Below are 27,557 nucleotides of genomic sequence, written 5' to 3' on the forward strand. Positions count from 1 at the left end.
TATGTGTTCCTGGTCGGATATGCATTGGGCTCTATGGTGCAGAGTCTTGATGAGGGAATTCTTCTGGGATGGATGGTGGTGGGAATCCGGTTTCAGGTAAGCATCCGTATGGGTAGCTTTCCCGTAGACAGAGTGGCTCATTGAACCATCATTTTTTTACCAATTCCACTTTACAGTAAAATTGTAGACACGGCACAATATATACTTCTGAATCTTTATTTTTACCAACATTTAAAAAAAATATTCTTCGTTAAGGCAAAATTCTGAAATATTGGATTTTTTACCAAGCCTTGTGAATTCACCTTGTATCTGAACAAGTTAAATTTGTGCAAATATTTGTTTTCAAACGTAAAAATAACAAAGACATTGCTTACAAATATCAGCTCTATGTTTTCAAGTAAATACATTTTGGGTAGTGAATAAATTATAGTCTAAATAAGCTACACATGACGAATTGTAGGCAATTATAGTTATAATCAAAGACATTTTTAAACAATCACGTGGTCCCTGTAGTCGCCGTTAGAGACAATCTGCTTGAAACAGTTTATCAACATATATACGAATACATTGATTCGAATAAGCAGAGTTAATTTCCTATTTATGGCATGCCAGTTATGTGTCAGTTTTCGATATCAACATCACCTTATAAAAGAATAACATTTAAAATACGCACAGACAAGTATTCATTCGTAATTATTGACAGGCATATTAACAAAATTGAATTACTGCAGTGAAATATACTGCATCAGGTTACATCGTATTAACAAGAAGCTATTTTAAAAATACGCACCGCCTGCTTAACAGTGTATGTACAACAAACTATTGTAGTGTCATTCAAAACGAGGAGGCCATTGCATGCTTGCATCTGGGTCAAAATGTAGCAAATTCTAAACATTGCCAACAAATAATAGATCACGGAGTTTAGATCGCAACACAAACAATCGTCATCAGGTGGGACAACCACAGCAGCAAGAAGACAAAACTGCTGAAGTAGGCGCCTACTTCAGCGTCTTCTTCTTGCTGTGGTTGTCCCACCTGATGACGATTGCTTGTGTTGTGAAATAAACGCCGTGATCTGTTATGTTTCTACCCACGTGGTGACTTTACCGAAATAACTAGAGAGTGTGGATTCCTGCAGTCACAAAAGCTTCTAATCAAGATTGCCGACAAACTACGCAACTGAGATGATGCATGAATCATCGCCCCCTACTGACAGGCTCTTGTCCACATGCAGGCCGGTGCAGGGCCACCACCTTGTGCCACACAGGGGCAGCTGCTACCTGGGCATGCTCTTCGAGCATCTCAGACGAGATACGAAACTCCGAGTTGCCGAGGCGATTAAGCAAGCACCATGTAAAAGCAATTATCATTAGAACATCGTGAATGCTTGGGAGCGTATTGGCTCTCGCTCCTGGTCAGAGATTGACCCAACCCACAGGTCCACAAAGACTGGCCGCTCGCTCTTACTCTGCAGGTTAAACCTCAGAATTGAGTGTTCAACTTCACATTCTTGTCATTAAAGGCCTGTGACAAAGGTGCATCTATTGTAGCGACATCGTCTCTGGCTTACACATCTACCGGGTCTCCACTTGACTTTGTATTGTCTAGGAAGTCCACCCACACCTCCACTTCCACAAACTGCTGAGAGTTGCCTCGCTCTGCCTCACAGTCAGAATTCTCCTCCTGCTTCACGTTGCCTCCATCGATGTGAAGGTCCCATTTTGGAGTTGAATCTTCATCTTCACATTTCACCTTCACTTTTTCACATTTCACCATCACTTCTTCACATTTCACCTTCACTTCTTCGCTCTTCACCATCACTTCTTCCCTCTTCACCATCACCTCTTCATATTTCACCTCGATACCTTTAAAAGTGTCCAATCTGGGATTTTCTTCCGGTTCTTGTTTAATGAGGGATGGGCTCATGGTGGCACTTTGACTTTCACAAGTGGATTTCAGACTCCACTCCTTGCAGATCTTCTGATGCTTCTGTGTTCTCTGGTGTACTTGAAGATTTGATGAATCTGCAAACGCCTTCCCACACACACTGCACTTGAAGGGTTTCTCTGCCGTGTGTGTTCTCTGGTGTACTACAAGAAGAGATGAACGTGCAAATGCCTTCACGCACACACTGCACTTGAAGGGTTTCTCTCCTGTGTGTGTTCTCTGGTGTTCTACAAGAAGAGATGAACGTGGAAACGCCTTCAAGCACACACTGCACTTGAAGGGTTTCTCTCCTGTGTGTGTCCTCTGGTGTATTACAAGAGCAGATGAATATGCAAACGCCTTTCCACACACACTGCACTTGAAGGGTTTCTCTCCTGTGTGTGTTCTCTGGTGTGCTACAAGAGTACATGAATGTGCAAACGCCTTCATACACACACTGCACTTGAAGGGTTTCTCTCCCGTGTGTGTTCTCTGGTGTGTTACAAGAGCAGATGACCATGAAAATGCCTTCCCACACACACTGCACTTGAAGGGTTTCTCTCCCGTGTGTGTTCTCTGGTGTTCTACAAGAAGAAATGAACGTGGAAACGCCTTCAAGCACACACTGCACTTGAAGGGTTTCTCTCCTGTGTGTGTCCTCTGGTGTATTACAAGAGCAGATGAATATGCAAACACCTTTCCACACACACTGCACTTGAAGGGTTTCTCTCCTGTGTGTGTTCTCTGGTGTGCTACAAGAGTACATGAATGTGCAAACGCCTTCATACACACACTGCACTTGAAGGGTTTCTCTCCCGTGTGTGTTCTCTGGTGTGTTACAAGAGCAGATGACCGTGAAAATGCCTTCCCACACACACTGCACTTGAAGGGTTTCTCTCCCGTGTGTGTTCTCTGGTGTGCTACAAGAGTAGATGAATCTGCAAACGCCTTCCCACACACACTGCACTTGAAGGGTTTCTCTCCTGTGTGAGTTCTCTCGTGCCGTGTCAAATCTCCAGTCCGATCCGTGCTGTATGCACACCGGTCGCATTGTTGCCTTGTCGTACCGAGCTGCGCTGAGTGCATTTGCTCCATCAGACCAATTCTGCAGAGGAAGCGTCAGAGGAAGCGTCAGCTGCAGACAGAAAAAAATAATATCCACACCATCTACACGTCAGTATCGATGCACAGAGGAAAGCATACATACACAGTAACACGTGTGTCTATACTTATTCATATATTCATGATATAGTGGAAAAGTGTCCCAAATTCATCACACGGGCTGTTATGGCACACAATGAGAGGGCAAATGGTTATAAACATGCCTGGAAGCCCTCGAATCTTCAAAATGAATGTTCACCAAAAACTCCGAGCACACAATTTCAGCTGTCTGGCTACAAAAGGAATATTTATGAGAGCTAAATTCAGCTGACATAGCAAAGGGTGTTGAAAACAATACTATTTGTGCTAGGCAGAAATTCATAAATTAATGTTCAATCACAACTTAGAGGTGTGAATCCAGGCTCAGATGTCCTTGAATGCTGGGATGAACAGTTCCGACTTCAGCTGCATGTGCGTGCTGTGTTCACCTCCTGTTTCCATTCTTACAAAGAGTTCCAGAGGAAAACAAAAGTAAACTATTGTTTTGATATAACCTCCGTGTTCAATAGAGTTGATAGACTTTACTGCAAACACAAACTTGACACTGTCACACACTGGCGGTGGCGTGTCCAGAATCATGCCTGGCCACCTTCATCTGCTCAGCATTAATGCTTCCTCACTACACCAAGTAATTAATCGAGGATCAACGAACATAGCCGAGGCTAACTGGAGTTTGCGTGTCTCTCTCCGTGGTGAGATGTTAACTACCTCACCTGGTGTACAGGAAGTCGTGGGTTTGATCCCTACCGTGACGCCTGCTGTATATTTGGAGTTTGCACGTCTCTCCGTATAGCGTCTTTGACCGATAGACATTGACACACGTATTCTTGTTTCTTTCAGCAAAGTTACGTAGACAGAAAATAACAATAACAGATAATACAATTACATTAAATAAAGACCACTTGTGTTGCGATCAAAACGACGTCAGTTTTTTTAGCTTTATTTACAATTTTTTAATTATTTTTATTATCTGTTATTTTCATTACATTTTCTATCTATGTGACTTTACCGAAAGAACCAAGAATATTAATTCCTGCAGTCACCAAAGTTTTAAGTCAAAACATTCACACACGTTGACAAAGCCTCACCTTGTGTTGTTGTGGGCAGGTCGCTTCTGATAACAAGAGCGGTATAGCAGCTCAAGCGGGCTTGGCCTTGTGAAAAAAATAAAAACTGCGTGAATATTTACAATAAAACAAAGCTACAAAGTGGCGAGCCGGGTGAAGACAAATTAAACTTAAGCGAGATAATTAAAGTGAATGCAATCAGGCGAGGGCAGGAGGCAAGGCCCCGCGTGGCTAGGCCCCACGTTGTAAAGTTCCAACCTGGACATCGATTCCCATGCTCGCTGCTACTCAACTGACATCCCTACGAGAGAGAGGCTCTACTTTGGTAAACAACAACAACAACCACCACAACAACCACAATGAGAATTTCTCACCTCGGATTTCAGTGCAGGAAGCGATAGCTTCCTGTTTAGATCGTGACGTCACGCGGTAGCAGGTGACGTGACGTCACGTCCGGAGTACGAGATACGCTCCTCCCACAATGAGCGGCTCCGTAACTAAATTAGAGAATGAATAAATTATGTTAATGTTACTCGTCCCATGTGTCGTGGGCAATGAACTCGTCGCAATAAACTCGCGAGGGCTTTAACGAGTACATTATGTTAATGAGCCGCCAGTGACTGGGCGTAGCTTTGCCCAAATAAGGATTGGCACTGGAACGCAATCGGCAGTGACCCAAGCGCAAGGTGACGTCACGTGGCGTAGCCCAGTCTCTCCATTGGATGACTCCTGTTAACCTCACACAGAGTAGTACTCAATTTATTGAGCTCTGATGCCCAAACTGTATTTTGAAATTGCAACCTTTAAAACTGCGAGACAAACGTTTTAACCACATCACTTTCCAGCCAGATATCTCTGCCCAAGTTGGAGCACTCTACCAATGAATCCAGTCATCTGAAATTAACGTGATTGTAACATGCATTCGGAATTCCTTTGGTCCCCCAAATGAGCCTCCGCACCTTGGCATGGATAGCGAGTCCTGCACTCACGTCAGATGCAATAACGTCCAGCTATTTTATTTCAGCATGGCAGATTTTAAGCCATGTTGACTTGGAATAAACCTCCCCAGGTACTTGGTCCGTTTGAAACTGTAAAAATAAAATTGTACCCTTAGGGGTTAGCCTGAATTGAACCCATGAGATCGGATCCAAGCGTAATGCATCAAAGCAGCACTCCCATCTCACTGGGTTTGTACAAAATATCTGTGCTATACACCATACTACTTTACAGTAATATACTACTATACTTTAGCTGGAATGTAGCATGTTTATGGTAGAGTGGATTATTTGTAAATTTTGATTGAAAATCCGAAGTGTCTTCAGTTATAAGACTCCGTCATTCTTTAAGCTGCATACCAATGTTGAACAAACATTTACATTGCTAAAGGACATTTGCAGATGATACATTATTAATGTTTGAGACAGAGGGACATGCCAATGCACGTGAATGTTTTTTCAACAAAACATATCAAAACTATACAGTTGCAATGATATTAAAATTAAATCCAAGCAACATTACCATTTTCCCTGCTCCTTGAGTTTGTGCTCAATACTTTAACGTGTACAGGGCCATGGCGGTGTGGGGGCCGACGTCCACCCCACCGCCCTCGCTGGGCAGGTGGGGCGCGACGTCCGCCCCTTCCGCCGCCTCCTCCACCGCGTCGGTCGGCTCCCGCCGGGCCCCCGCCGACCGAGCGATCGGGGCCCCCCGCGCTAGCGCCCTCTCCGAGGGACAGACTCGTGCTGCTGGCTCACGACCGCACGGAGTAAACCCACGCACCCCCGCGCGCACCGCGGCTATCGCTAACGCAGCAGACAGCGGCACGCTAGCGCCTGCACCGGCGAGCGATTACCTCCACGAGCATCCGCGCGCACCGCAGCCGTCGTTAACACGGGGCCCGAACGGTCTCGCACCTGCGGGCGATTATCTCAACGCGCGTCCGTGCACGCCGCGCGCCCACTACGGCTGAGGCTGACGCAGCACGCGGCGGCCCACTCGCGTCCACGCCGACGGGCGATGATCTCAACGCGCGAGCTCCGGCCGCGGCTCCGCCCTCGCGCTCGCCGCGCATCCGCCCACGGAGCCGCTCCGCACGGGAATCACACGCGCACCACACCGATGCTCTCTGCTAACTTTTATTCGTGGCGCAAACCCCGCACCGCCCGGAGGGAATATTCTACGAGCCGACCCTAGGCCTACCGCTACCCAAGTCCGCAAATGCTCGCACGCCCCATCACGTACCTCGCGGCCGTGCTCACGGCGTCGCGCGGACGCCGTGAGAGTCGGAGGGACGAAGACGAAAGGGAACTTTGCCTATCGCCGCCTCGTAGCGGCGCTCGCCGGCGTCGCACGGATTCCGCGAGCGGCTCGAGACGGCGGGGAGCGTCGCGTGCGACTCGTCGCCGCCGACCCGGCGAAACTTCGCGCGCCAAAACAATTTGAAGCCAACTCAGGGGCGCCACAATGTGACTCGCTCCGCGAGGGTCGGCCATTCTCCTGGCGCCGGGAAACCGTGGGACTTTCATCCCAGAGACCCTTCGGATGAAAACCCGTCGTGACGGGCAATCCCCCGCCAGGACGCTACGTGTGCGCGCTGCAGGTGCGTGCTCGGTGTGGGGGGCCACGGGGGGAGTCGAGGCGATGGCAGAGTTGGTCCGAGACCGTGGCACCACAACGGATCGGGAATTGCGTTGAAATCCGGCTCACGCAAAAGCACAAAAGGGGCGACGCATCGGGACCCGAAATAACGTCGATTCGCCGAGTCGACGAATGTGCATATTGCCCCGGGGATGGCAACTTACAGTCGAGTACGGAAAATCGTGATGTGCACCGATTCTGTTTATGTGCGACACAACTTCACGCCACATGGTCCCACGGGGAAAGACGGTGGCGTAAGTAAATACAAAAACGAACCAGTATACCATTGGTGATTGATCAATGCAATGAAGGCGATGATCCAGGAAAATTATATTATGATGCTGTGGTAAAAGGTAATAAGTTACTTTAAAGTGCCTGGCCATGGGAACGTTGGTAATGATCAGGAAAAAGTCTGAAATATGTTGACGTGTAAATCAGCAAATCAAATTTAATCCACAGAGGAGGGAAAGAAGGATCCCAAGCATGCGACACTCAGAACCAAAAGTGGCAGAGACTCGGCCGAGAAAGTGGAGAGAGAGAGGAAGAGACTTTTCAGGACTTTATTTCCACTAAAAAATTTACAAAAAAACATTCCAGGAAAAAAACACCTAAATTGAAAATCAATAAAACATCAAACTCTTAACAGCGGTATGTGCATGAAATACAAATGGCACCAGGAAAGTTATTCAAGGGTTTTTAAATTTTATAAAGAATCAAATGTTTTGACATCAGAATGCGATGTGAACAAAATATATTTTTCTCGTGAGAATAGGTTTTACCCTTTTAACTGGCACAAAACTGACACCTTTATTCAAGGCATCATGTTTGCAATAACCACAACACAAGCAGTCAAAATGTAAACAAAAAAGACAACTCTGATAATAATATGCACTGTCCTTGAATTTGATTGGTCCACACCCGAGACAGCTTTTCTTAGAGCCTAGTCTCCATTGGTGTTGGACCAGAAGACGCCAAAAGGCGTACAACTCAAAAACAGCGCACTATCAGAGTATTGAGGGCTCGGGGTGAGCATTAACATTATGAGACCTCCTTTGCCAGAAACAAGATATGAGAATAGGTTTTACCCTTTTAACTGGCACAAAACTGACACCTTTATTCAAGGCATCATGTTTGCAATAACCACAACACAAGCAGTCAAAATGCAAACAAAAAAGACAACTCTGATAATAATATGCACTGTCCTTGAATTTGATTGGTCCACACCCGAGACAGCTTTTCTTAGAGCCTAGTCTCCATTGGTGTTGGACCAGAAGACGCCAAAAGGCGTACAACTCAAAAACAGCGCACTATCAGAGTATTGAGGGCTCGGGGTGAGCATTAACATTATGAGACCTCCTTTGCCAGAAACAAGATATGAGAATAGGTTTTACCCTTTTAACTGGCACAAAACTGACACCTTTATTCAAGGCATCATGTTTGCAATAACCACAACACAAGCAGTCAAAATGCAAACAAAAAAGACAACTCTGATAATAATATGCACTGTCCTTGAATTTGATTGGTCCACACCCGAGACAGCTTTTCTTAGAGCCTAGTCTCCATTGGTGTTGGACCAGAAGACGCCAAAAGGCGTACAACTCAAAAACAGCGCACTATCAGAGTATTGAGGGCTCGGGGTGAGCATTAACATTATGAGACCTCCTTTGCCAGAAACAAGATATGAGAATAGGTTTTACCCTTTTAACTGGCACAAAATATATTTTTCTCCCCTACATTTTCAAAACGAAATGGCGTTGACATGTCAAACACCTGAATTCGTTTTTTCTTCAAGGATTCTGTTGTCGTAGCTACGTATGCAGTCTGCAAGTTTTTTTTACGTGGGGACGTGCAAATATTGTCTGGGTACGTGAAAATATTTCTTTGAAAATGTGTCCTAGACACTATATTTGTAAGTTAATCAAAGTAGCATTGAAACGTTAGCACAATGTAGATTTGTATATTGTAGGGTAGAAATATATTTATCATAGCGATGATCTAATATTGGTTTAATACAATTTATATTTTTACTTAGAATACTTTAGCCATGCAATAGACTAAATATAATGCTCGTGTTTTCAAAGAAAATAATATATTTACCAGGATTAAAGTTGTGCGAAATATGTTATAAAATCTGAGGCTTGGAGAATTGCATGCTGGGAATAAAATTGAGACAGAAAGGGGTTAATGCATGGCTTGCGGAGCAGGCGCACGTTACAGAGATTATTGACAAAACAGAATGCGATGTGAACAAAATATATTTTTCTCTGCTACATTTTCAAAACGAAATGGCGTTGACATGTCAAACACCTGAATTCGTTTTTTCTTCAAGGATTCTGTTGTCGGTTTTCATTAAAGTGCAATGACAGGGTGACACCTGCTGACATCACAGGGTGACACCTGCTGACAGGGTGACACCTGCTGACATCACAGGGTGACACCTGCTGACATCACAGGGTGACAACTGCTGACATCACAGGGTGACACCTGCTGACATGACAGGGTGACACCTGCTGACATGACAGGGTGACACCTGCTGCATGACAGGGTGACACCTGGTGACATCACAGGGTGACACCTGCTGACATCACAGGGTGACACCTGCTGACATGACAGGGTGACACCCGCTGGCCTGGGAAGGGCTTCACGGGTACGGCCACAGAGGTAACAACCAATCAGGGAAGGAGGCGCATCTGGGGCAAAGGAAACAGGTGGGGCTAGCCGAGCTACTCCGGTCACCTGCTCGAAAGGTTCCACGAGAGGGCGTGGCCGGAGGCGGGGCCTAGCCACGCCTCCGGCCACGCCCTCTCGTGTAACCTGCTGGAAGGTTCCACGAGAGGGCATGGCCGGAGGCGGGGCCTAGCCACGCCTCTGGCTACGCCCTCTCGTGTAATCTGCTCCAAGGTTCCACGAGAGGGCGTGGCCGGAGGCGAGGCCTAGCCACGCCTGGGGGGATATAAGGGGGAGCAGACCCGGAGCTCGGGGCTCGTGTGTGGGGTCCCGGGTCCTGGCGTGTCGCCGTTCGCCGACATCTCTCTCCGTCGTCGTCACACTGCCAGCCGGAATCGTGGCCAAGAAGGGCCGGCACAGTCACGAGACGTAACGTGGAGAGTCATTTGGTGAGACGTGCGTAGCGAGCGAGGTAGCGGCGCGTGGTCCAGTGAGAAGGAGCGAACAAGGACGCGTGCGGGGCGACGAGTCAAATGAGAGAGGCGCACCTCCTCCTCCACCACCACCACCTCCTACTCTCTCTCTCCCCGCACCCCCTCCTCCACCACCACCACCAACTCCTCCGCTCTCTCTCCCCGCACCTCCTGAGACCTTTCCCTGGCCCCTGCTCTCAACTCGCCCCTCCCACGCCTCCTTTCCTCACCCACCAACCCCTGCCGCCCACGGATACGACGGCTCCTCTATCTCACGCCGTTGTTGCCGAGGGTCGCTTTATAACGACGACGAGGACGTTATAAAGGGAATGGGCGATGTCTAATTAACATGCTAAGAGATGTCAGCATGGGCATTCAAAACACAAACACGTTTCAACTCTGGATTATACGAGCCCAGATATCCTCCCTGAATGCCCCCCCAAAACAAGAACCGTTTAAGCCAGGAAAACAACGTGGCACAAAGTGGGGATGACCCTGCTGAGGCTGCGGTGCCTCAAATATTGGAAGAAGTCACCCCCTGTGGTGGCTGGCTGAGGTGCCATCTGTTGAGGAAGTACTGAAGGCGATCCGGAGTCTGAGACCAGGAAAGGCAGCGGGCAGAGATGATCTCCCAAGCAAAATGCTGAGGGAGGGCGGCGTTTGTGCACAGACTGCCCTATATGACATCATAACAACAGTCTGGACCACTGGACGGGTTCCGCAGAATTGGAAGGATGCCCTGGCACACACTGTAACAACTACAGGGGCATCTCACTCCCCAGTGTGCCGGGAAAGGTCCTGGCAAGGATTATTCAGCATCGCCTTGCCAGGCACGCTGAGGAGAGGCTTGCGGAGCCCCAATGCGGTTTCAGGAAAGGGCGGTCCTGCACAGATGCCATGTTTTCTGTCCGTCTGCTACAGCAGAGGTGTAGGGAATTCCAACAAGACCTACATCTCTGCTTTATTGACCAGGTCAAGGCCTATGATACCATCAGTAGGCATGGGCTCTAGGTTGTTCTTCGTGCTTTTGGACTACCTGACCCTCTGCTCACGATCATTAAGGACCTTCATGATGGTGAGTGGGCCCGGGTAAAACTATGTGGCCGGGAGTCAGAGACATTCCCTGTACACCTTGGGGTGCGACAGGGATGTCCTCTAGCTCCCACATTATTTAACATCTATTTTGACGACGTAGTTTGTGAAGCCTTCAATAGCTGTACCGGGGGAATCTCCATATGGTACAGATATAATGGGAGGCTGATCGATGCCCGGGTGCAGTCAAGGGATGGCTCCCTATTGCTCAACCACGTTATATATGCTAATGATTTGGTAATAGCTGCTCATTCAGAGGAGGAGTTGGAGACGCTGCTGCTGAGACTGGAGCGTGCCACTAAGAGGTGGGGCCTTACCATCAGCCCCACCAAAACTAAGCACCTGCCTGGGTATTTTGTACCATCGGACACTCCACCTCCACAACTCCCAATCGGTGATGGGGCAGTTGTGGAGAGAGTGGAGAGTTTCCCATACCTGGGCAGTGTGCTTATCACCGGCTCCAGTTTAACTGCAGAGGTCTCACTCCGAATCAGTCGAGCGGCAATATCTTTTCATCGGTTGCGTAACGCTATCTGGAAGCTACCTGGTCTGTCGCTCCGCACTAAGCTTCAGGTCTTCTCGGCCACGGTCATTCCCTCCCTTTTCTACGCTTGCGAAACGTGGACCCCCCTAATGGAACATCTTCGCCGGTTAGAAACATTTAGGCTGGCCTGCCTACGATCCATCCTGGGTTTAACCAGACTCGATTGTGTGAGGAGCTCACAAATCCTTGAAAGATCTGGGCAAGGTCCCATCGGTGAGCTCCTCCGGCGGGGAAGGCTGCGATGGCTGGGTCATGTAGCCCGCATGCCCAGCCACCGCATGCCGAAACAGCTTTTGTTCGGCCGGATTGAGGGGGCTAAGCGGGCGCGGCACGGGCTAGAGAAGAGATGGAGTGATGTGGTACAGGAGGACGTGGAGCTGAGTGGACTTGCCGATGACTGGTACCAGCGGTGTCAAGATCGGCCTCTGTGGAGGAGGCTCGTGAAGGACGCTACTGGCCAGTTGGAGGTAGTCGCCCTCCAACAACAACGGAGGGCAGAGGAGCGACGCTCAGAACAACGAGCGGAGCGCCGGGTGGCTGAAGCACAGCGGGTTGGCACAGTAGGGGGCACAGGTGGTGCATCAGCCAGTCGACCCGTGGCACCTGGGTCTGCCCCGTGACCTCCTGCCAGCGGGCGTTCGACACTTCACGTGGCCTCAGGGTGTACATAGCCTGGCACAAGCGTCGTGGTGACGTCACCGCCACTTAGTGGCGAATGGCGGTTGTTGTTGTTGTACAGTGTATATATTCTGTATGTACACTGTGTGTACAATGTGTGTGTGTACACTGTGTATACCCTGTGTGTACACTGTTTGTGTACACTATGTGTATACAATGTGTGTGTACACTGTGTGTGTACACTGTGTGTGTACATTGTGTGTGTACACTGTATATACACTGTGTGTACACTGTGTGTGTGTATACTGTGTGTGTACACTGTGTGTACACTGTTTGTGTGTATACACTATGTGTATACTGTGTATACACTGTATGTCACTGTGTGTGTGTCACTGTGTGTGTATACACTGTATGTCACTGTGTGTCGCTGTGTGGGTCACTGTGTGTTTCACTGTGTGTGTCACTGTGTGTACACTGTGTACACTGTATGTACACTGTAAGTGTGTACACTGTGTGTGTACACTGTGTGTATACCCTGTGTGTGTACACTGTGTATTCACTGTGTTTGTACACTGTGTGTGTACACTGTGTGTGTGTACACCGTGTGTGTACACTGTGTATTCACTGTGTATACAGTATGTGTGTACAGTGTGTGTACAGTGTGTGTACACTGTATCACTGTGTGTGTACACTGTGTGTGTACACTATGTGTGTCACTGTGTGTGTGTGTCACTGTGTGTGTGTCACTGTGTTACTGTGCGTACACTGCGCGTGCACACTATGTGTGTAAACTGTGTGTGTACACTGTGTGTGTACACTGTGTGTGTCACTGTGTGTGTGTGTTACTGTGTTACTGTGCGTACACTGCGCGTGCACACTATGTGTGTAAACTGTGTGTGTACACTGTGTGTGTACACTGTGTGTGTACATTGTGTGTGTACACTGTGTGTACACTGTATGTGTGTACACTGTGTGTGTACACTATGTGTGTACACTGTGTGTGTGTGTACACTACGTGTATAGTGTGTGTGTACACTGTGTACACTGTGTGTGTACACTGTGTGTGTGTACACTGTGTGTGTGTGTGTGTACACTGTGTGTACACACACTGTGTGTGTACACTGCGTGTGTGTACACTATGTGTATAGTGTGTGTGTACACTGTGTGTGTACACTGTGTGTGTACACTGTGTGTGTACAGTGTGTGTACACACACTGTGTGTGTACACTGCGTGTGTGTACACTATGTGTATAGTGTGTGTGTACACTGTGTGTGTACACTGTGTGTGTACACTGTGTGTGTACAGTGTGTGTACACTGTGTGTGTACATTGTGTGTACACTGTGTATAAACGGTGTGTGTACACTGTGCGTGTGTACACTGTGTGTATACACTGTGTGTATACACACAATGTGTGTGTACACTGTGTGTACACTGTGTATAAACTGTGTGTGTACACTGTGTGTGTACACTGTGTGTGTGTGTACAATGTGTGTACATTGTGTGTACATTGTGTGTACACGGTGTGTGTGTACACTGTGTATACACTGTGTATCTGTACACTGTGTGTGTACACTGTGTGTGTGTACTGTGTGTGTGTACACTGTGTATGTACACTGTGTGTGTACACTGTGTGCGTACACTGTTTGTGTCCGCATTGAACCGAACCCCCGGCAAGGCCATCTACTTAATGACGAGAGAAAATTCACACGAAATGTACAGGTTACTTCCAAAACACACACACACACTTTGTCCTAACATCACATATTCAATGTGTGACCCTCAGACAAAATGTTACATGTACGCGCACAGTCAGACAAGTATTCATTCTAAGTTATTGACGGGCATATTAACAAAATTGAATTACTGCAGCGAAATTGACGGCATCACGTTACATCGTATTAACAAGAAGTTATTTTACAAATACGCACCGTCTGCTTAACAGTGTATGTACAACGTACAATTGTTGCGTCATTCAAAACGAGTAGGCCGTTGCATGCTGGCGTCTGGGTCAAAATGAAGCAAATTCCAAACATTACGCTACAAATAATAGATCACGGCGTTTCGATGGCAACACAAGCAATCGTCATCAGGTGGGACAAGCACAGCAGCAAGAAGAAGAAACTGCTGGAGTAGGCGCCTACTACTTCAGCAGTTTCTCTTGCTGTGGTTGTCCCACCTGATGACGATTGCTTGTGTTGTGATCTAAATGCCGTGATCTGTTATGTTTCTACCCACTTGGTGACTTTACCGAAAGAACTCAAGAGTGTGGATTCCTGCAGTCACGAAAGCTTCGAATCAAGATTGCCTACAAACTACACAACTGAGATGACGGATCAATCTTCGCCCCCTACTGACAGGCTCTTGTCCACATGCAGGCCGGTGCAGGGCCACCACCTTGTGCCACACAGGGGCAGCTGCTACTTGGGGATGCTCTTCGAGTGTTTCAGACGAGGTACGACACAAAACTCCGAGTTGCCGAGGCGATAGAGCAAGCACCATGTAAAAGCAATTATTATAACATAGTGAATGCTTGGGGGCTTGTCTCTCGCTCCTGGTTAGAGATCTACCCAACCCACAGGTCCACAAAGACTGGCCACCCTTACTCTGCAGGTTGAACCTAGGAGCTGAGTGTTCAACTTCACGTTCTTGTCATTAAAGGCCTGTGACAAAGGTGTATCTATTGTAGCGACATCGTCTCTGGCTTACACATCTACCGGGTCTCCACTTGACTTTGTATTGTCTCGGAGGAAGTCCACCCACACCTCCACTTCCACAAACTGCTGGGAGTTGCCTCGCTCTGCCTCACAGTCAGAATTCTCCTCCTGCTTTACGTTGCCTCCATCGATGTGAAGGTCCCATTTTGGAGTTGAATCTTCATCTTCACATTTTATCTTCACTTCTTCGCTCTTCACCATCACTTCTTCGCTCTTCACCATCACTTCTTCCCTCTTCACCATCACTTCTTCACATTTCACCATCACCTCTTCACATTTCACCTCGATACCTTTAAAAGTGTCCAAGCTGGGATTTTCTTCCGGTTCGTGTTTCATGAGGGATGGGCTCATTGCGGCACTTTGACTTTCACAAGCTGATTTCAGACTCTGACTCCGCTCCTTGTGGATCTTCTGATGCTTTTGTGTTCTCTGGTGTACTTGAAGATTTGATGACTGTGAAAATGCCTTCCCACACACACTGCACCTGAAGGGTTTCTCTCCCGTGTGTGTTCTCTGGTGTTTTTTAAGAGTAGATGAATCTGAAAATGTCTTCCCACACACACTGCACCCGAAGGGTTTCTCTCCCGTGTGTGTTCTCTGGTGTGGTTTAAGAGCAGATGAATCAGAAAATGTCTTCCCACACACACTGCACAAGAAGGGTTTCTCTCCCGTGTGTGTTCTCTGGTGTGTTTTAAGAGCAGATGACCGTGAAAATGCCTTTCTACACACAGTGCACTTGAAGGGTTTCTCTCCTGTGTGTGTTCTCTGGTGTATTGTAAGAGCAGATGACCGTGAAAATGCCTTCCCACACACACTGCACTTGAAGGGTTTCTCTCCTGTGCGAGTTCTCTGGTGCTGTGTCAAATTTCCAGTCCGATCCGTGCTGTATGCACGCTGGTCGCATTGTTGACTTGTCGTACCGAGCTGCTGTGCTGACTGCCTTTGCTCCATCAGACCAGCGTCAGCTGCAGACAGAAAATAAGAATATCCACACCATCTACACGTCAGTATCGAGCCATGGAGGAATGAATATATACAGTCACACGTGACTTACACGTCTATATTCATTCATATATTCACGACTAGCTGTACTACCCGGCTTCGGCCGGGACTTGGATCCACCACGTCGGGTCGCCTTTGTCTCCCCAGTGGCGATGTTCACACCACAGCAGTTAATCGTTTGAGGCTGAGTCGACCTAGGGGAGGCCCAGAAGCGGTTCAAATAATCGTCGCCGGTGGTGGCCATGAGTGGGAATCGAACTCGGGTCGCCGGGTTTGTAGCGTAGCGTAGCGCTAACCGCTACACTACAATGCGTTACGCTTCCACACACACAGACACACAGACACACACACAGACACACACAGACACACACACAGAGACACACACACACAGACACACATACAGACACACACACACAGACACACACACAAATACACAGACACACACAGACACACACACACAGACACACACAGACACACACACACAGACACACACAGACACAGACAGACAACGCTAACCGCTACACTACAATGCGTGATCCTTCCACATGCGAGGGTCACGTGACAGATTTGACGTCACAGCTCACTTGCCGTGCAAAAAATCTATACATTTATTGAGCTCCTCTCCCCCCTTAAAAAAACACAAAAGTGTATTTGTATAATGTTTGCACAGTGTACAGTCTGCAAAGTACCCACATGGCAAATTTCCAGTTTGTTGCATGTCGGGAAGTACGCTAAACATTTTGAAGAGACACAATCACAACTTTGCCTTTTATATATATTTGGAGATGCAGTGAAAAAGCTTTCCCAAATTCATCACGCGGTTTCAGTTGTTAGATTTTCAGTTTTATTTATTTTGGAATAGTCCCGTGAGCCATTCGGCTCTTGAATCGGGTGCAACCACAACAAGCAAAAAAACAAAAACACGACCAAGAAAAACATCTTACAGTGACTATGTGTGACTGTGCAAACAGCACTGTCATGGCACGCAATGAGAGGGCAAATGTCATAAATATTCCTGTAAGCCCTCGCATCTTCAACATTAATGTTGCCATAGAAACGTTGTGGGGTGTTTTGCTTCATTTAAAGAAAGAAAAATTATTATCTGTTATTTTAATTTTATTTTCCATCTACGTGACTTTACCGAAAGAACCAAGAATATTAATTCCTGCAGTCACCAAAGTTTTAAGTCAAAACATTCACACACGTTGACAAAGCCTCACCTTGTGTTGTTGTGGGCAGGTCGCTTCTGATAACAAGAGCGGTATAGCAGCTCAAGCGGGCTTGGCCTGGTAACAAAAGAAAATAAAAACTGCGTGAATATTTACAATAAAACAAAGTTACAAAGTGGCGAGCCGGGTGAAGACAAATTAAACTTAAGCGAGATAATTAAAGTGAACGCAATCAGGCGAGGGCAGGAGGCAAGGCCCCGCGTGGCTAGGCCCCGCGTTGTAAAGTTCCAACCTGGACATCGATTCCCATGCTCGCTGCTACTCAACTGACATCCCTACGAGAGAGAGAGGCTCTACCTTGGTAAACAACAACAACAACCACCACCGCGACCACCACCACCACAACGATGAGAATTTCTCACCTCGGATTTCAGTGCAAGCGCGCACACGGCAGCTTCCTGTTACCTTGCGACAGCAGGAAGTAGCATGACGTCAGTGCCCTTCCACGAGCAGCTCTCTAACTGAATAAATTATGTTAATCAGGCCGGCCCACACGTAGAGGGACGGGGGCGTGGGCGCTGAACCCGTCGCAACAAACTCGCGACGGCTTTAACGGTCACATTATGTTAATGAGCCACCGGTCACTGGGCGTAGCTTTGCCCAAATAAGGATTGCCACTGGACCGATATCGGCGGTAACCCGATCGGAGGTGACGTCACGCTCAAGAGCGCGGTGGACGGGGGGAGGGGTGAATACCTTGGTGACATAACGTCACTAGCGAGGTACACCTCACCCTGGCGTTTCACGCCGATGAGGTAATTAAGAGTGGTGACGTTACAGAGTTGGAGTTTAAGTTGATTTAGATTCATTTTCCATTGCTCCCTCCCTTGGGTGTGTGAGCTCAGCAACAACGTGGACATTATTGTGTATACACTGTGTGTGTGTACACTGTGTGTACACTGTGTGTGTACACTATGTGTGTACACTGTGTATACACTGTGTGTGTACAATGTGTGTGTACATTGTGTGTACACTGTGTGTATACACTGTGTATGCTGTGTGTGTACACTGTGTGTGTACACTGTGTGTATGTGTGTACACTGTGTGTGTACACTGTGTGTATACACTGTGTGTGTGCACTGTGTGTGTGTACACTGTGTGTGTACATTGTGTGTGTACACTGTGTGTGTACACTGTGTGTGTGTACACTGTGTGTGTACATTGTGTGTGTGTGTACACTGTTTGTGTCCGCATTGAACCGAACCATCTACTTAATGACGAGAGAAAATTCACACGAAATGTCCTTTTCAATGAAGTCTTCCAGATGTAAATTGATATAAGCTTTTAATGAAGAAATAAAATCATCTAACTCAAAACACAACACAATTCAAAGATGTTTCATTTTAAAACTTCAAAACGGAGCATGGGGTACTTGCGTGAATGCGTCCTTCGTGTGCAAATGTTGTGACTTTCCTGGCCTGAGGGCCATCAATGTGTTGGACCCTTATTGGTGCACAGCGACTCAACAACAGCAGTGGGGTTTGCTTCAACCGATGGTTACGAACATCCAGACGTGAATCAGCAAGGAGCATTTCTAGTCCTTGTTAGACAAAATCTACGTCAACACGTAAGACAAAACTACAATTCGTGTTGTATAGAATGTACCTCCTCCTATACGTGTAACTTTCAAGTGGTATGCCTTGTAACTGATGAATGATCCGAGCGTGCTCCCTATTTCAAAGACAATGAGTTGCTCCAGATGCTTCATGGAACACAAAAACACCGTTTGACCTGTATCACAAGAACAACGGGTCTCACCTGAGTTCTCTGTACAGGTTACTTTCAAATACACACACACACACACACTTTGTCCTAACATCACTTGTTCAATGTTTGACCCTTACAGATCAAATGTTAGAAGTATGCACAAAACCAGACAAGTATTAATTCTAAATTATTGACAGGCATATTAACAAAATTGGATTAAATTTCGATTTAAAGCTTTCGTGACTGCAATGATTCATCTTCTTTGGTTCTTTCGGTAAAGTCATGTAGAATGAGAATAAAATAATAAATTGATAAAATAAAATAATACAATAATATTCTCACGACGTTTCGGCCACAACACAAGCGGCCTTCATCAGGTGAAGGGACGAGACTGTCTGGTAGGACAGCGCAGGAGTGAAAGAGCCATGTTCAGATCACGACCTTTAAGCTGTGTGAGAGGAAACAAAGCGCCTTGTCAAAGGAATTAGCATATAATTTAGCATTGAAATGGCTGAGTGATTAGCTTGTGACAGGTCACAGAAATAGCTATGTTAAAAGTTAAAGCATACACATCCGCAGAGGCACCCCTTGACAATGGAATTAGCATAAAATTTTGCATTGAAATAGCTAAGTTAAAGCATACACATCCGCAGAGGCACCCTTGACAAAGGAATTAGCATGGAATTTAGCATTGAAATAGCTGAGTGATTAGCTTGTGACTGGTCACAGAAATAGCTATGTTAAAGTCAGAGCATACACATTCACCGAGGCACTTAGTACAAATCAAACAGAATTTAGCATTGAAATAACTAGGCCAATTTAGCATTGAAATAACTGAGTGATTAGCTAGTGACTGGTCACAGAAATGACTATGTTGAAGTCAAGGCCTACACATGAGCTATTCACAGTACTATATAGTGAACCAATAAAAAACTAAAATATAAATTACCTTAATGTTATCAATAAACTCTATATTCTCCAATCAGCTAAGCTACCAACAATAAGTTGTTATATATCACAATGCTATATGGCGAAAAAAATGGGTGGATTCTTACCCTCAACTTTAGCACCACGGATAGCTACGGGCCCCGTTCAGACGGACGAGTTCATCCATGGTCGGAACAGAGGAGGGGGAGAGAGACAACTGCGAGGCGCTATTATACTCCATGTTGTAAACCATTTCTGTTCTTAATTAATTGTATTTTACGATGACCTTCAGACCGCAGCTCTTTCGCCAGCATTGACTCTTAATACCTCTCACACCACGGTTAATGGTATGGTTTACAACATGGAGTATAATAGCGCCTCGCAGCTGTCTCTCTCCCCCTCCTCTGTTCCGACCATGGATGAACTCGTCCGTCTGAACGGGGCCCGTAGCTATCCGTGGTGCTAAAGTTGAGGGTAAGAATCCACCCATTTTTTTCGCCATATAGCATTGTGATATATAACGACTTATTGTTGGTAGCTTAGCTGATTGGAGAATATAGAGTTTATTGATAACATTAAGGTCATTTATATTTTAGTTTTTCATTGGTTCACTATATAGTACTGTGAATAGCTCAGATGTGTAGGCCTTGACTTCAACATAGTAATTTCTGTGACCAGTCACTAGCTAATCACTCAGTTATTTCAATGCTAAATTCGCTTAGTTATTTCAATGCTAAATTCTCCTGTTTGATTTGTACTAAGTGCCTCGGTGAATGTGTATGCTCTGACTTCAACGTAGCTATTTCTGTGACCAGTTACAAGCTAATCACTCAGCTATTTCAATGCTAAATTCTATGCTAATTCCTTTGTCAAGGGTGCCTCTGCGGATGTGTATGCTTTAACTTAGCTATTTCAATGCTAAATTTTATGCTAATTCCATTGTCAAGGGGTGCCTCTGCAGATGTGTATGCTTTAACTTTTAACAGCTATTTCTGTGACCAGTCACAAGCTAATCACTCAGCCATTTCAATGCTAAATTATATTCGAATTCTTTTGTCAAGGCGCTTTGTTTCCTCTCACACAGCTTAAAGGTCGTGATCTGAACGTGGCTCTTTCACTCCAGCGCTGTCCTACCAGTCTCGTCCCTTCACCTGATGAAGGCCGCTTGTGTTGTGGCCGAAACGTCGTGAGAATATTATTGTGTTATTTTATTTTATCAATTTATTATTTTATTCTCATTCTACATGACTTTACCGAAAGAACAAAAGAAAAATTGGATTACTGCAGTGAAATATACTGCATCACGTTACATCGTATTAACAAGAAGCTTTTAAAAAAAAGTTGCACAGTCTGCTTCACAGTGTATGTAAAACATACTATTGTGTCATTCAAAACGAGTAGGCCATTGCATGCTGGCGTCTGAGTGAAAATGTAGCAAATTCTAAACATTACGTACAAACTACACAACTGAGATGACGCATCAATCATCGCCCCCTATTGACAGGCTCTTTTTTCGATTTAAAGCTTTCGTGACTGCAATGATTCATCTTCTTTGGTTCTTTCGGTAAAGTCACGTAGAATGAGAATAAAATAATAAATTGATAAAATAAAATAACACAATAATATTCTCACGACGTTTCGGCCACAACACAAGCGGCCTTCATGAAGGCCGCTATTTTATTTTATCAATTTATTATTTTATTCTCATTCTACGTGACTTTACCGAAAGAACCAAAGAGGCTCTTTTTTTCGATTTAAAGCTTTCGTGACTGCAAGGATTCATCTTCTTTGGTTCTTTCGGTAAAGTCACGTAGAATCTTAGCAGCGTTCATTGCAGCTCTGTCGTCCCGACAGGTTTGTTCCTTTCACCTGAAGGCCACTTGTGTTGTGGCCGAAACGTCGTGATAATTTTTTGTGTTATTTTATTGTTTTATTTTATTATTTTATTCTCATTCTACGTGACTTTACCGAAAGAACCAAAGAAGATGACAGGCTCTTGTCCACATGCAGGCCGGTGCAGGGCCACCACCTTGTACCACACAGGGGCAGCTGCTACTTGGGGATGCTCTTCGAGCGTTTGAGATGAGATACAAAACTCCGAGTTGCTGATACGATTAAGCAAGCACCATGTAAAAGCAATTATTCTGATAACAGTGAATGCTTGGGAGCTTATTCGCTCTTGCTCCTGGTTAGAGATCTACCCAACCCACGGGCCCACAAAGACTGGCCGCTCTTACTCTGCAGGATGAACCTAGAAACTGATGTTCAACTTCACGTTCTTGTCATTAAAGGCCTGTGACAAAGGTGTATCTATTGTAGCGACATCGTCTCGGGCTTACACATCTACCGGGTCTCCACTTGACTTTGTATTGTCTAGGAGCAAGTCCACCCACACCTCCACTTCCACAAACTGCTGGGAGTTGCCTCACTCTGACTCAGTCAGAATTCTCCTCCTGCTTCACGATGTGAAGGTCCCATTTTGGAGTTGAATCTTCATCTTCACATTTTACCTTCACTTCTTCGCTCATCACTTCTTCACATTTCACCTTCACCTCTTCATATTTCACCTCGATACCTTTAAAAGTGTCCAAGCTGGGATTTTCTTCCGGTTCTTGTTTCATGAGGGATGGGCTCATTGCGGCACTTTGACTTTCACAAGCTGATTTCATACTCCGACTCCGCTCCTTGTGGATCTTCCGATGCTTTTGTGTTCTCTGGTGTTTTCGAAGATTTGATGAATCTGCAAACGGCTTCCTGCACAGAGTGCACCTGAAGGGTTTCTCTCCTGTGTGTGTTCTCTGGTGTTTTACAAGATCAGATGAATGTGCAAACGCCTTCACGCACACACTGCACTTGAAGGGTTTCTCTCCCGTGTGTGTTCTCTGGTGTGTTACAAGATTACCTGACTGTGTAAACGCCATCCCGCACATCGTGCACCTGAATGGTTTCTCTCCCGTGTGTGTTCTCTGGTGTGTTACAAGATTACATGAATCTGAAAATGTCTTCCCACACACACTGCACTTGAAGGGTTTCTCTCCCGTGTGTGTTCTCTGGTGTACTTTAAGATGTGGTGACTGTGCAAACGCCTTCCCGCACACAGTGCACTTGAAGGGTTTCTCTCCCGTGTGTGTTCTCTGGTGTGTTTTAAGAGTAGATGAATCTGAAAATGTCTTCCCACACACACTGCACTTGAAGGGTTTCTCTCCCGTATGTGTTCTCTGGTGTGTTTTAAGAGTAGATGAATCTGAAAATGTCTTCCCACACACACTGCACCTGAAGGGTTTCTCTCCTGTGTGTGTTCTCTGGTGTGTTTTAAGAGTAGATGACCATGAAAATGCCTTCCCACACACAGTGCACTTGAAGGGTTTCTCTCCTGTGTGTGTTCTCTGGTGGGTCTCAAGAACTGATGACCATGCAAATGCCTTCCCACACACAGTACATTTGAAGGGTTTCTCTCCTGTTTGAGTTCTCTGTTGCCGTGTTTAGTTTCCAGTCCGGTCCGTGCTGTATGCACGCTGGTTTCATTGTTGACTTGTCGTACGGAGCTGCTGCCTTTGCTCCATGAAACCAATTCTGCATAGGAAGCGTCAGAGGAAGCGTCAGCTGTAGACAGAAAATAAGAATATCAGTTTCGAGGCACAGAGGAATGCATATATACACAGTGACTTACACGTCTATACTTATTACTATATTCATGATGTAGTGAAAACGTTTCCCAAATTCATCACGAGAGGGGAAATGTCATAAATATGCCTGGAAGCCCTCATATCTGCAAAATGAATGTTAACCCAAAACTCCGAGCACACAATTTCGGCTGTCTGACTACAAAGGAATATTTATGAAAGCTAAATTCGGCTGACATAGCAAAGGGTGTTGAAAAAATACTATTTCTGTTGTGCAAAAATGCATTAATTAACGTTCAATTGCAACTCAGGTGTGAATTCAGGCTCATATGTCCTTGAATGCTGGGGATGAACAGTTCCGACTTCAGCTGCATGTGTGTGCTGTATTCACCTCCTGTTTCCATTCTTATAAAGAGTTCCAGCGGAAAACAAAAATAAACTATTGTTTTGATATAACCTCCGTGTTCAATAGAGTTAATAGACTTTACTGCAAACACAAACTTGACACTGTCACACACTGCCATGAGTAAACAGGTGGCGGTGTGACCAGCACCATGCCTGGCCACCTTCATCTGCTCAACATTAATTCTTCCTCACTCCACCAAGTAATGAATCGAGGATCAATCAACATAGCCGAGGCTATCAGTGTCTCTGTCTCTCTCTCTCCCCGTGGTGAAGGTGTTCCCCTCCACACATTCAGAGTCAACAGCGGCACGCGCTTAGCGTCTTTGACCGATAGATACATTAACACACGTATTGTTGGTTCTTTCAGTAAAGTCACGTAGATAGAAAATAAAAATAACAGATTAAATTCAATAAGATAAAGACCACTTGTGTTGCGATCGAAACGTCGTGGGTTTTTTGCTTTATTTTCAATTTTTTTATTTTTCATTTAATTTATAATCTGTTATTTTCATTTAATTTTCTATCTATGTGACTTTACCGAAAGAACCAAAAATATTAATTCCTGCAGTCACCAAAGTTTTAAGTCAAAACATTCACACACGTTGACAAAGCCTCACCTTGTGTTGTTGTGGGCAGGTCGCTTCTGATAACAAGAGCGGTATAGCAGCTCAAGCGGGCTTGGCCTGCTAACAAAAGAAAATAAAAACTGCGTGAATATTTACAATAAAACAAAGTTACAAAGTGGCGAGCCGGGTGAAGACAAATTAAACTTAAGCGAGATAATTAAAGTGAATGCAATCAGGCGAGGGCAGGAGGCAAGGCCCCGCGTGGCTAGGCCCCGCGCTGTAAAGTTCCAACCTGGACATCGATTCCCATGCTCGCTGCTACTCAACTGACATCCCTACGAGAGAGAGGCTCTACCTTGGTAAACAACAACAACCACCACAACGATGAGAATTTCTCACCTCGGATTTCAGTGCAAGCGCGCACACGGCAGCTTCCTGTTGCCTCGCAACTGCAGGAACTAGTATGACGTCACTTCCCTCCCAAGAGCGGCTGTTACTGTATAAATTATGTTAATGAGGCCGGCCCATATGTCGAGAGATGGGGGCGTGGGCGCTGAACCTGTCGCAATAAACTCGCGACGGCTTTAACGGACACATTATGTTAATGAGCCACCAGTCACTGGGCGCAGCTGTGCCCAAATAAGGATTGCCACTGGAACGATATCGGCAGTGACCTGAGCGGAGGTGACGTCACGCTCAAGTGCGCGGTGGACGGGGGAGGGCTGAATAACCTGGTGACATGACGTCACTAACGAGGTACACCTCACCCTGGCGTTTCACACCGATGAGGTAATGCAGAGTGGTGACGTCACAGAGTTGGAGTTTAAGTTGATTTAGATTGGGTGTGTGAGCTCAACAACAACGTGGACATTATTGTGTATACACTGTGTGTGTGTACACTGTGTGTGTGTACACTATGTGTATACACTGTGTCACTGTGTCGCTGTGTCACTGTGTGTGTACACTGTGTGTATATACTGTGTGTGTACTCTGTGTGTGTACACTGTGTATATACTATATGTACACTGTGTGTACACTGTGTGTACTATTTGTGTACACTGTGTATACACTGTGTGTTCAATGTGTGTGTACATTGTGTGTACACTGTGTATATACACTGTGTGTACACTGTGTGTATACACTGTGTATACTGTGTGTGTACACTGTTTGTGTACACTGTGTGTACATGTGTGTGTGTACTGTGTGTGTACACTGTGTGTGTACACTGTGTACAGTGTGTACACTGTGTACACTGTTTGTACAGTGTGTGTGTACACTGTGTGTACATTGTGGGTGTACACTGTGTGTACACTGTGTGTGTGTACATTGTGTGTGTACACTGTATGTACACTGTGTGTGTGTACACTGTTTGTGTCCGCATTGAACCGAACCCCCGGCAAGGCCATCTGCTTAATGACGAGAGAAAATTCACGCGAAATGTCCTTTTCAATGAAGTCTTCCAGATGTAAATTGATACAAGCTTTTAATGAAGAAATAAAATCATCTAATGCAAAACACAACACAATTCAAAGATGTTTCATTTTAAAACTTCAAAACGGAGCATGGAGTACTTGCGTGAATGCGTCCTTCGTGTGCAAATGTTGTGACTTTCCTGGCCTGAAGGCCGTAAATGTGTTGGACCCTTATTGGTGCACAGCGTCTCAACAACAGCAGTGGGGTTTGCTTCAACAGATAGGTAACGAACATCCAGACGTGAATCAGCAAGGAGCATTTCTAGTCCCAGTTAGACAAAATCTACGTCAACACGTAAGACAAAACTACAATTCGTGTTGTAGAGAATGTACCTCCTCCTATACGTGTAACTTTCAAGTGGTATGCCTTGTAACTGGTGAATGATCCGAGCGTGCTCCCTATTTCAAAGATAATGAGTTGCTCCAGAGGCAGACGCTTCGTGAAACACGAAAGTACCCTTTGACCTGTATCACAAGAACAACGGGTCTCACCTGAGTCCTCTGTACAGGTTACTTCCAAACACACACACACTTTGTCCTAACATCACTTATTCAATGTGTGACCCTCAGATAAAATGTTAAATGCACAATCAGACAAGTATTCATTATAAATCATTGACGGGCATATTAGCAACATTTAATTACTGCAGCGAAATTGACTGCATCACGTTACATCGTATTAACAAGAAGTTATTTTACAAATACGCACTGTCTTCTTAACCGTGTATGTACAACGTACTATTGTTGTGTCATTCAAAACGAGTAGGCCGTTGCATGCTGGCGTCTGGGTCAAAATGTATCAAATTCTAAACATTACGCTACAAATAATAGATCACGGCGTTTCGATGGCAACACAAGCAATCGTCATCAGGTGGGACAAGCACAGCAGCAATAAGAGGAAACTGCTGGAGTAGGCGCCTACTACTTCAGCAGTTTCTCTTGCTGTGGTTGTCCCACCTGATGACGATTGCTCGTGTTGTGATCTAAACGCCGTCATCTGTTATGTTTCTACCCACGTGGTGACTTTACCGAAATAACTCAAGAGTGTGGATTCCTGCAGTCAGGAAAGCTATGAATCAAGATTACCTACAAACTACACAACTGAAATTACGCATCAATCATCGCCCCCTGACAGGCTCTTGTCCACATGCAGGCTGGTGTAGGACCACCACCTTGTGCCACACAGGTGCAGCTGCTACTTGGGGATGCTCTTCGAGTGCTTCAGACGAGATACAAAACTCCGAGTTGCTGAGGCGGTTAAGCAAGCACCGTGTAACTGCAATTATTATAACATAGTGAATGCTTGGGGGCTTATTGTCTCTCGCTCCTGGTGAGAGATCTACCCAACCCACGGGCCCACAAAGACTGGCCGCTCTTACTCTGCAGGTTGAACCTAGGAACTGAGTGTCCAACTTCACGTTCTTGTCATTAAAGGCCTGTGACAAAGGTGCATCTATTGTAGCGACATCGTCTCTGGCTTACACATCTACCGGGTCTCCACTTGACTTTGTATTGTCTAGGAAGTCCACCCACACCTCCACTTCCACAAACTGCTGGGAGTTGCCTCGCTCTGCCTCAGTCAGAATTCTCCTCCTGCTTTACGATGTGAAGGTCCCATTTTGGAGTTGAATCTTCATCTTCACATTTTACCTTCACTTCTTCGCTCATCACTTCTTCCCTCTTCACCATCACTTCTTCACATTTCACCTTCACCTCTTCATATTT

General features: G+C 45.9%; 1 protein-coding gene across 1 annotated transcript in view; it reads right to left on the bottom strand.

The window, feature by feature from the left end:
• The window catches only part of LOC142920757 (uncharacterized), a 46,575-nt gene that overhangs the window by 18,946 nt on the left and 72 nt on the right, over positions 1–27,557 (bottom strand). The window contains exons 2-4 of the mRNA XM_076062829.1: positions 22,220–23,236; positions 14,908–15,828; positions 1,668–3,027 (exon numbers count right to left, since the gene is read on the bottom strand). Of these exons, the coding sequence (XP_075918944.1) occupies positions 1,668–3,027; positions 14,908–15,828; positions 22,220–23,236 (3,298 nt within the window). The remainder of the gene's footprint in view (positions 1–1,667; positions 3,028–14,907; positions 15,829–22,219; positions 23,237–27,557) is intronic.

Source organism: Petromyzon marinus, unplaced genomic scaffold (assembly GCF_048934315.1).
Source record: "Petromyzon marinus isolate PM22_M1 ecotype Great Lakes invasive population unplaced genomic scaffold, UKy_Petmar_22M1.pri1.0 PM_G_Scaffold_74, whole genome shotgun sequence".
NCBI lineage: Eukaryota > Metazoa > Chordata > Hyperoartia > Petromyzontiformes > Petromyzontidae > Petromyzon > Petromyzon marinus.